Source organism: Bufo bufo, chromosome 2 (genome assembly GCF_905171765.1).
Source record: "Bufo bufo chromosome 2, aBufBuf1.1, whole genome shotgun sequence".
NCBI classification, from domain to species: Eukaryota; Metazoa; Chordata; class Amphibia; order Anura; family Bufonidae; genus Bufo; species Bufo bufo.
This window is the reverse complement of record NC_053390.1, coordinates 257,189,252-257,200,199: the sequence shown is the minus strand read 5'-3', so window position 1 is coordinate 257,200,199 and position 10,948 is coordinate 257,189,252. Positions and strand designations below refer to the sequence as shown.

At 48.1% G+C, this 10,948-nt stretch overlaps 1 protein-coding gene across 1 annotated transcript; it reads right to left on the bottom strand.

Moving 5' to 3' along the window:
- Positions 1–2,248: 2,248 nt before the first annotated feature.
- PIK3IP1 (phosphoinositide-3-kinase interacting protein 1) lies at positions 2,249–5,852 on the bottom strand. The gene is made up of 4 exons (XM_040416482.1): positions 5,689–5,852; positions 3,363–3,554; positions 3,196–3,274; positions 2,249–3,109 (listed from the first exon to the last, which is right to left on the bottom strand). The coding sequence occupies exons 1-4, from the start codon at positions 5,744–5,746 to the stop codon at positions 2,905–2,907; spliced, it is 534 nt and encodes a 177-aa protein (XP_040272416.1). The 5' UTR covers positions 5,747–5,852; the 3' UTR covers positions 2,249–2,904.
- Positions 5,853–10,948: the final 5,096 nt, after the last annotated feature.

The following is a 10,948-nucleotide window of genomic DNA, read 5'->3' as shown; positions in this document are numbered from 1 at the left end:
GCGAGCAACGTATCCGGTGAGAGTGCAGTATTCCGCCCAGAAAGGGGGGTCATGTACATGGCCAGCATCGCATCCAGTGAGAGTGCAAGCACCCCGCCATGTATGGGGGTCATGCACATGGCCAGAAACTTACCGGCGAGAGAACAACCCCAGTCAGTGAGGGTGTATGTATGCCACCTGAGGGAAGGAGACCTGCCCATCGCCGGCAGCGAATCCAATGAGAGCGCAGCATACCGCCTATGGAAGGGGGTCGTGCCCATGGCCGGCAGTGAATCCAGTGAGAGTGCAGCACTCCGCCTATGGAAGGGGGTCATGCATATGGCTGGCAGCGAATCCAGCGAGAGTGCAGTGTTCCGCCTATGGAAGGGGGTCGTGTACGTGGCCAGCACCATATCCGGTGAGACTGCAGTATTCCGCCTAAGAAGGGGGTCATGCACAAGGCCAACCCGCAGCCAGGGAGAGTGCAGTATTCCTCCTAGGAAAGGGGTCATGCACATGGCCAGCACCTTAACTGGAGAGGGTGACTAATTCTGCCTATAGAAAAGGGGGGCATGCACCTGGCCAGTGCCGTATCCCGGGAGAGGGCAAGGGTCCGCCTAGAAGGGGAACACGCACCTGGCCAGTGCCGCAGCCGGGGAGCGCGACATGCTGCCTATGGGAGGGGGGCATGCATACGGCCAGCACTACTGAGAGGCTGCAGCGTCCTGCGCAGCCAACAAGAATTTCCGTTATATTTTTTTATTTTATTTAAACACAGCTTCACTGAGGCATGAAGGGGGCCACCATACAGATGCAAAGCCTCTCTGAGAGGCAGGAAAGGGGCCAGCCATACAGGCCCATAATGAAGCCCATATCTTAGAGGATCTCCTCTAGATGGGAGCCGGGGCCTAAATTTTTGCGGCGCCCGGCCGACTGGGGGGTACCGGCGGTTGCCCGGGACCTGGAGGGAGCCGGAGTGGCGTATGTACATACCGGCCACGGGTGCCCACCCCGCGGGCTGGAATTGCGGCCCAGCAGGCCGCGAAGCCTGGGCCAAAATTTGCTGCGCCTGGCCGACGGGGGCCTGATGGAGCATCGCGCTCAAGTATATGCCGGCCGCGGGTGCCCACCCCGTGGGCCGGAAGAGAGGGCCCTGCGTCAGGAGTGGGTCCCTGTCCCTGAACATTGCACTGGTAAGAGAGTGCAGTATTCTATGTATGACCTGAGGAGGGGGGGACCCTGACCGGGTGCCCGTGAGGATAGACGCCGCATAACCCCTCCGTCAGGGGCAGCTAGGTGTGGGTCTCCGGGACCTGTAGCAGCATTCCTCTCGCAGGGAGAAGGGAGGCAGTGCGGCAGCCCAGGGCCCAGCCTAGGTCCGGCAGGGACAGAAGGGTCCAGAGGCACCAGTATGGGGATCAGGCACGCAGGAGACCGGGGTGGTGGTGGTGGGAGGGGGGGGACGTAGGGCTGGAGAAGCCACTTTGTCACCATCAGCCGTCTTCACCCTCTGTCCGTTCCAGCAGGGTTGCCCCTTCAGCTACTGGCACCGTAGTGGCAGGACGCTGAAGAGGGACTTGGCGTGCGGGCGACCCTTGCGCTGGCGTGATGCAGGGGAGCTTGGCTGCCCTGGTCCACCTTGCCTTCTGTGGGGGAGGCAGCAGTGCGGGTGACAGGCACTGGCGCAGCTTAACCCCGGGTGAAACAGAGAGGTCTATTGCGTCTCTGTTGTCCCTGATGGTCTGAAAGAAAAAGTAAAAATCAAAATTTAAACCAGGAGAAAACAGCCCTGCAGCGCAGGGAGTGTCTTGCCTCCTTGGACACTAAGCAAAAACTGGCAGTCTCTCTCTCCAGGCTGAGGGTATAGTTGCGGAGGAGGGGCTTAACCGTTTTCACTTAGTGTCACGCCTCCTAGGGAGCTGAGCTATACCAAGGTCTCCTGTGTCCCCCAAGGAAATGGGCGAGAAATAAAGTTATGGATCCAGGAAGGTAAGGAGTAAAAAAAAAAAATAATGTTTACGCAATAACAGAAAATCCTCTGGGGCTAAAAGGGTTAGATTTATATATACACCACTAGTAAAAGGACTCCAATTTTATTTTATATAGCAGAGGTCTGTGGATACTATGGCATGCAGGGAGTTGTAGTTTCATAGCAGCTGGTGAGCTGGAAATTGCAGGTCAAAGTACGCACCTTTTATTTATGAGCTAGCGGAGGTTGATGTGTTTTCAGCCGGTGGGCAACCACGGATTTATTATATCAGACCGATTTGAATTAATTTTCTTTTATTTATAGAAAGAAAACACTCGTACAAAAAAAAGTTAATAAAGAAATTTCTTACAGTTTGTACATCCATTTCTGTCCTTTTTTACAGCTCAGCAGCACATTAACATAGGAAGGATAGTCATGTCAACCAATAAGCAAGCTCTCAATGGTAACTTTACTGGAAGCTATTGGTACTGAAAGAGTTACCAGCCAGGGCTTGGCATTAAATGTAGAATGGTGTGGTGCAAGCTCGCATGTTCTTCAGATCTGTGCAGATTTGTCGTCCGCTTTCACGACGTAAAGTAGCTTATTCTCCCTGGATCTCTTTATCTTTGGAGTCTATGAGACTTAAATGCATAAATGAAGGAAAAGCTGCCACAGGCAGCCAAATTGACAGAGTAGAATTGTACTGACAACCCCCACAAATTCATGACAACGTGTGGCCAGTCGGTTTAGGGAGAAACCATTAACCGTATGGTGGCTGCAGCTGTCTGGCAGATATGTACCCCTCCTAGTCCTCATAGCGGTTTATGAATACAATTCTCCTGCCACAGTCCACCGGCCCAGTGACACAGCACGATGATATGCATGACACATTTGACACTGCCATCTGAACCGAATCATCAGTTTACATCCAATATCACAAGGGACTGTATGGCTCTTCATGCGCCTGGGGTTCCCGCACTGTCCATTAGAGGGACAGTACCTTCCTGAACTGCGTTAGGGGTGTGACTGATGGACACCTCAATTGTGTTCTCGTCTATTATGTCACAAGTGGGATTTGAAAAGGCAGATAATGGAAGATTTATCCTCTGAAGCCGGCTGTCCTCAATTTCCTGGTCATGCTTTTTCTTTAGATCTCTGCCCCTAGAAGAAAATAATATGGTTAGAAACGTAGTGCTGGGACGTATCAAAGAGATGAGAAACTCTAGAGTAATGTGTTGGTCGCTGACCTTTTGTACATGTATCCAACAACGATGCCACTGCCAATGGCTATGATGATCACGACCATGAGAATTCCCAGGACGTAACCTGCAACATGGATGGCAAGAGAACTGGTCAACAACTGATTCTTTATGGCGTTCCAGTGCCCCCTACTGTCCAGACTGCGTTACTTCACCTAATGTCCCCAGGTCCTTCTTGTCCCGGCCTTTGACTTGGACTCTCTCGCTGATGCTGATTACAGGCTGTGCCACATTGACTTGATCTGGAGGCTGGAACCTGTCTTGCTGGGGAGTTGGGGATTCCTCGCGGATGTCTGAAGGCTGGGGAGTTGTGGATTGTTCGGCAAGATTATGCTCATGTGTCGGAGCTGTAAGCAAGTAGAGACGTGGTTTAGAGACAGAGAAGGCTGATGCCCCAAATAATAAGGGGTAATGGCAGACACTAAAGGGGTATTATGCATAATACCCCTTTAAAAAAAGAAATTTGCCAGCATTTAGTGATGGTCAGTTTCTCAAAATCAATTAGAGAGCCGAGTGGAATTAGGAAATGTAAACCTCATGTCAGAGGTATTTCTACCCATACACATTCACGCTCGCCTGAACATGCATGCGTTTTCAATTGGGAAAGGGGAGTAAGCGGCTGCCAGAGACCTAATCGGGCATGTTGGAATTCGGTGGGTTAAGGCTGACACTGATCTGATGTGCATGACCAGTTTAATACCTGCAGAGTAAGGGTATGTTCAGACAGGATTTTGGGTGCTGAATCTGTGTCGTCCCCGCCTCCCATTGTTTGCTGCAGTTCATGCCGTGCCGTTTTCAAAGCGCTAAGAATCTACAGGTCCGTTCTTGGTGCGGTTACCGCAATGTACCACCATTTAACTGAACTAAATCTAGAGCGGGTCCACATGAAAGCTGCAGTGCAGTCAAAATCCTCTGTCTTAGGGCTCATGCACATGGCCGTTGCCCAGCCGTGGTTCGCAATACACGGGCACTGGCCGTGTGCACCCCACATCATGGATGCGGACCCATTCACTTGAATGGGTCCGCAATCCAGGAGATGCGGTGCAGAACAGAGGCATGGATTGGAAGCCCTACGAAGTAGCATGCACTACTTTTTTTGCGGTGCGGACCATCGGATGTGGATCGCAGACCCCATTCAAGTGAATGGGTCCACGATCTGCATGCGGAGGCCCCACGGTCGGTGCTTGTGCATTGCGGACCGCAATTTGCGGTCTGCAGGACGGGCCCGGCCACATGAGCCCTTAGGCCGTGATACACTGGCATTCTTATTTCTGCTGTCTCAGTTATAGGGGTATAACAATGAGGATAATGAAGGTGCTGGATCACTCACATGATGAAAACCAACCGAGCCTGACAGCCCCCACTGATTGAAATGTCCACAATCTGAGGATGCAGGTGGCATAATACTGGATTTCTAATTAAAGGGATTGTCCACTGCCAACTGCAGTAAATGTCATGAAATAACAAGAACTGTCATACTTTTCTCCCGTCCTCCCAGCCTGTTTTTGTTATCTTGGCACTGACGGTGAGGTCACATATACTGCCGAGGTCAGTGACTGGCCACACAGTGGCGTGTACAGGGTGTTACTGCTACTGCTTGAGTTTTTAATTATTTGGGTCAACCCCTTTAAGGGGAAACTGAAATCTGCAGCAGGTTATAGAGCAGGAGAAGCTGAGCAGATTCATATATAGTTTTACAGGAAAAGATTCAGTAAAACCTGTAAGTTATACATTTTAAATCTCTGCTCTTTGAGCTCAATCGCCAAGTGGGCGGTGCTATCACTGACTGGGCCTTCGTATACACAGCGGTCAGTCACTGATAAGGCCGCCCACTTGGCTACTGAACTCAAAGAGCAGAGATGTAAAAGTTATAAATGACAGGTTTAACGGAATCTTTTCCCATAAAACTCTATATCAATCAGCTCCGCTCCTCCTGCTCTATAACAGGCTGCCTGCAGATTGCACTGTAGTCTATTTTATGAAAGGAAGGGGCTGTTAAAGTGTGTGCCCCCCATAGACAGACTCCCCCAGACGGTTTCACGGAAGGATGTAGATGAGAGAGTTAGCCCCCAGACAGGAAACCAAGCTGTGCGGCTGTGGCAGGAAACGCCTGCCCGGGGCCACACAGTCACAAGTCTGTTTATTCGGTTACTTTTAACTCTTCCACCAATAGAAAGTATAGAATGAGCTCAGCGACAAGAGCAGCTACTCACGGGGCGGGGCCTCAAGTCCTCTCCTCACCCTCGCAAGCTTACAGAAAAACAAGGTCATGTGACCAGGTAGCCATGCGGGGTTGAGAGGGTTAAAGGGGGGTGCGCATAATAAATGGGGCGCGTGTGCAATGACTAAAACTTGTGCCAGTGGGGGGCACGTCCTGGCATACAGCAGGGCTGCAGTGCGGCTGGTGTCACCATTCATACTTGGCTATATATAATGGGCACAGCTGAGGTGCCCTGCACTCTGAGGGGAATGGCACGGTACCTGGCGTCCCGCAGATCAGCTGGCAGCCCAGCAGCAGGCTCAGGAGCTGGAGGAACATGGTGTCGGCGCGGTGTCTCCGGCTCGGTGCTCTCTAGTCTGTCAGTGCTGTTGTTTGGAGTTGTTTTTCTCAGCAGCTCCCGCTCCTCCCCCTCCTGACGTCAGAGGGCGGCCCTGAGACTGAGAGCCGGAAACGCCTGCACTGCGGCCGGGAGGCTCAGTCCTAGAACATGTGACACATGTGTTATATGTACTATGTATGCCTGCCCTGGGATAATGCCGTGTAGTTACACTATTCGTCTCCTTCCTGACCCGAGCTGCTATGTGGGCGTTGTATTATACCCTGCTGCCGTGTCTCATAACGTGTCATACACAAACGTCTTCACTTTGTTATAAACACGGTAAAACGACAGGACAAGCCCGCACGGCGCCCGCGGAGTCTGTCGTCACTTCTGGCCTTGGTAGCACAAGGTGTCCTGTTCCAGTGAACTGGGGTGAAGGCAGCGCATTGGCACAGCAACCGGCCTGAACCGATCTGGACTGGATTGCTGCGCATGCTCAGTGTACCGCTGCTCCAGGAAACTGCAGTCATTGTGAAATGTCTACACACACATATTATACATACACACACAGAGTTAGTTCTGAGGAGAGTATAGAGTCTTATATTACTCTGTGTGTGTGTGTGTATATATGTATATCATCTCAAAGTATCCCTTTGACTTATAATGGGGTCCAGTCATGGTTTCATGTAGGTTTCTATATTTTTTATGGCACTGCAGACAGCACTAGTTTTGCTATGGAAAACTATAAGGCTAGGGCTAGACAACGACATGTTGCAGGACATTTTTTGTAATGATAGTCTATACAGTGTTGCACTGGGGCATGTTGCGACAGTCGCAAAAAAATCCATCCAAGTTAGGTTTTATGTGTCATGTCGCAGTGCAACACCATAGACTATCATTACAAACAATGTCGCAGTGCAGCTGTACCCTTAAATGTGCCACCGGAAATAGTGCAATCCACGCTCGACTGGTTAAAAGGCTCTGGTGTTTATTCATACTCAGTACCGCAAAATGGCAATATATTTATGCATATAACAATTAAGCCGCTTTTTTTTTTAAATCGGCCTCCATCGCTCAACTTGAATTTTGCCTTAAAGGAGTTTCCCAAGATTCTTATATTGATGGCCTTTCCTTAGGATTAGTCATCAATATCACATCATTGGGGGGTCCGATACAATGCATCCCGACCAGTTAGCTGTTCTGAATTAGCTCTGGCTCCAGAAATAGGCCCTAGAACAAGGGGTAGGCACAGCTGTTGTCAAACTACAACTCCCAGCATGCATACTTGCTCTGGTCTTAACCGAAATGAATGGATCATGCTGGGATTTGTAGTTTCACAGCAACTGAAGTGCTGAAAGTTGCTGACCTCTGGCCTAAAAATGCACAGCTCCAGTGTAGTGGACTGATCTGATTTACTGCAGCACTGCTCCCATTCAAGTGCATGAGAGCAGCGCTGCCGTTACCAGCTCTGTCCACCACACAGAGCTATCGCAGAACAGCTGATCGGCAAAGGGGGGGGGGGTTGACGGGAGTCGAATTTCTGCCATTCTGATATTGATGACCAATCCTAAGGACAGGTCATCAATAAAAAATCCTGGAAAACACGTTAGACAGAAACTAGGAGTGAGGAGTGGATTAAAAAAATGAAAAGTACGGTAGTATCTGTCCTTAATACTTTCTCTCTTTTCATGATCCACTCCTGATTTTAGCTTCAAAAACTGCATGAAAAAAATTCTTAAATGTGTGCCAGCACCCTTAAGGCTCATGCACACAAACTTATTTTCTTTCCGTGTCCGTTAGTTGTTTTTTTTGCGGACAATATGCGGATCCATTAATTTCAATAGGTCCGCAAAAACAACGGAAGTTATTCCGTGTGCATTCCGTTTCCGTATGTCCATTCCGAAAAATAAATAAATAGAACATGTCCTATTATTGTCTAGTTTACGGACAAGGATAGTACTGTTCTATTAGGGGCCAGCTGTTCCATTCCGCAAATTACGGAATGGACGCCATCCGTATTTTTTGTGGATCTGTTTTTTTTGCAGACCGCAAAATACATACAGTCTTGTGCATGAGCCCTTAGGGTAATTTCAGATGAGCCTACACAGTACAGAAAACACTCTCCGTGTGGGGGTGTGATTTCCCATTATGGACACTGCTCCTTTCACAGGACCAGACTGCATTATAATTATTTATAATGCTGTGTGTCTCTGTCTGACCTCGCTATAATGATTTGTACTGACAGCAGTATGTCAGTACAATTCAATAGATGCAAGGTTGGGCAGAGACACACAGCATTATAAATCATTATAATGCAGTCTAGTCCTGTGAAAGGAGCAGTGTCCATAATGGGAAATCACACCCCCACACAGAAAGTGTTTTCTGCACTGGACACGCTCATCTGAAATAACCCTTAGGCCACTTTCACACGGGCGTCCCGGATTTACTCCGGATGCATCGCGGGAAACCTGCTCGAGTGCGCACGCAATTTCAGTCAGTTTTGACTGCGATTGTTCAGTTGTTATCGCGCGGGTGCAATGCGTTTTGCACGCGCGTGATAAAAACTGAATGTGGTACCCAGGCCCGAACTCGGACTTCTTCACTGAGTTCGGGTTTGGGTTAGGTGTTCTGTAGATTTTTATTATTTTCATGTTATAAGGGAAAATAATATCATTCTGAATACAGAATGCTTACTAAAATGTCAATTTGAGCGATTTAAAAAATAGAAAAAATTAACTCACCTCATCCACTTGATCGCGCAGCCGGCATCGTCTTCTTTCTTTCAGGACCTGCAAAAGGACTTTTGATGACGTAATTGCGCTCACCACGTGGTGAGCGTAGTGACGTCAGCGCAGGTCCTTCTGAATGAAGATAAAAGATCCTTTTATTTTCATTCAGCAGGACCTGCGCTGACATCACCAGGCTAACCACGTGGTGAGCGCAATTAAGTCATCAAAGGTCCTTTTAAAGGTCCTGAAAGAAGAAGAGAGAAGACTATTCCGGCTGCGCGATCAAGTGGATGAGGTAATTTTATTTATATTTTTTAACCTCTCAATCCACATTTTACTAAGCATTCTGTATTAAAAATGCTATTATTTTTCCTTATAACCATGTTATAAAGGAAAATAATACAGTGAATTTACTTTAATGGGGTCCTGGGTTGCCTATCCCTATCATCTCCTAGCAACCATGCGTGAAAATCGCACCGCATGAACACTTGCTTGTGATTTTCAAGCAGCCCCATTCATTTCTATGGGGCCTGCGTTGCGTGAAAAATGCAGAATATAGAACATGCTGCGATTTTCACCCAACGCACAAGTGATGCGTGAAAATCACCGCTCATCTGCACAGCCCCATTGAAGTGAATGGGTCCGGATTCAGTGCAGGTGCAATGCGTTCACCTCACACATTGCACCCGCGCGGAAAACTCACCCGTGTGAATGGGGCCTTAGTACAGAAGGAGCCAATATATCAGACCTATTTATAGTCACCATTCCAGCAGCAATGTTCGTGGTCCTGACCAGCAGTACTCCCTGCTCTGATTAGTTCACACACATTAAAGAATAAACCCACCCAGGATGTGTCGCTGCACGGCATGTCCTAGGCTGTGATGGCAGAGGAGGGGACAACAGGTGCGAGTGCAGCAATAGCACATAAAGGCAGCATGGGCGTCAGCTCTGTTACCTGAACGAAAGGCTTCTGCTCCTGCTCTCTGGCGCCACAGGACGTTGGGCATTTCATGCAATGTGTGGTCAGTGCAGCTTACATGCAGCACTACTTTGCTGTTCTAAAGCTCATAGGGTTTTATGGTATTTTTTAGTGACACCCTGTCTGCAGTCCCCTTCCCATGGCGGTGGCCTTGTCAACTTTACCACCTTGCACTAGTGTCTTGCCTTGCTCAATGGTGGAATGGGGCATTGCACAAGAAAATAATTCCTCATGATGAACAGTGCAACAGATTTACATAACAAGGGTATGCTCAGCAGGATGAACCCTACCAGACATTACAGGTGAAACTTGAAAAATGAGAATATCGTGCAAAGTTCATTTATTTCAGTAATGCAACTTAAACGGTGAAACTAACATATGAGAGACTCATTACATGCAAAGCGAGATATTTCAAGCCTTTATTTGGTATAATTTGGATGATTATGGCTTACAGCTTATGGAACCCCAAACTCTCAATTTTGAGGTCCCCTTTGCTCAGGGGGTATGGATTAATTAGCTGACTAGAGTGTGACACTTTGAGCCTAGAATATTGAACCTTTTCACAAAATTCTAATTTTAAGCTGCATTAATGCAATTCCTTTTAATTTGCATTACTGAAATAAATGGACTTTTGCACGATATTCTAATTTTTCCAGTTTCACCTGTATATGAAAAAAAAGAGGAAGAGATCAGCTTACCTTCTCAGCACACAAGATCCCAGGTGTCTCCCAATCAATTTGAAGTCCATAGTTTCAGTTTGGATACCAGTGTTAAGCAAGTTTAAAACTTAAATCTTTTATTCAGTGATGGGAAACCTTTTAGAGACTGAGTGCCCAAACTGTAACCCAAAATCCACATAAATATTGCAAAGTGCCAAATCGGCAATTCAACCTGAATACCAATATAGTATATCTTCCATGTACTTTATCCTTTAGCTATAATAGCCTGCCTACATTCAATGTGCTGTTCATAGGATGAAATAAAGGAGTGGTGGCTAACCTATGGCACGGGTGCCAGAGGCGGCACTCAGAGCCCTCAATGTAGGCACCCGCACTCTGGAAAAAGTCTATGGTGTACCAATATGCCTTAGGCTTGGTTCACACCTGAGCGTATTGGGTATGCGCATTTTACAGGCGTTTTTGTATTTAGGAAACGCTAGTAATACGCGCGTTTGTGTGATTGACAACATCCAATGAAAAACTGCTGTTATGTGGGGGATCTATGGAGGACACTGTTATGGGGGATCTGTGGAGGACAGTTATGGGGGATCTGTGGAGGACACTTATGGGGGACCTGTGGATGACGCTGTTATGGGGTGGATCTGTGGATGGCACTGTTATAGGGCATGTGTGCTATGACACATAGGGCCATGAGGGGGGCCAGCATAAGAGACACATATAGCATCTTATACTGGTCCCCCTCATGGCCCTATGTGTCCCCTCATGTGTCCTAAACTGCGCACATAACTGGCTTTGTGTGTAAAGTATTTTACT

Excerpts from the sequence above, each read along its gene's own strand:
- PIK3IP1 (XM_040416482.1), bottom strand. The coding sequence starts at position 5,746 with ATGTTCCTCCAGCTCCTGAGCCTGCTGCTGGGCTGCCAGCTGATCTGC. Across the intron at positions 3,275-3,362 it reads GAAGGACCTGGGGACATTAG|GTTACGTCCTGGGAATTCTC; the intron begins GTGAAGTAACGC and ends TCCATGTTGCAG. Across the intron at positions 3,110-3,195 it reads GTTGGATACATGTACAAAAG|GGGCAGAGATCTAAAGAAAA; the intron begins GTCAGCGACCAA and ends ATTTTCTTCTAG.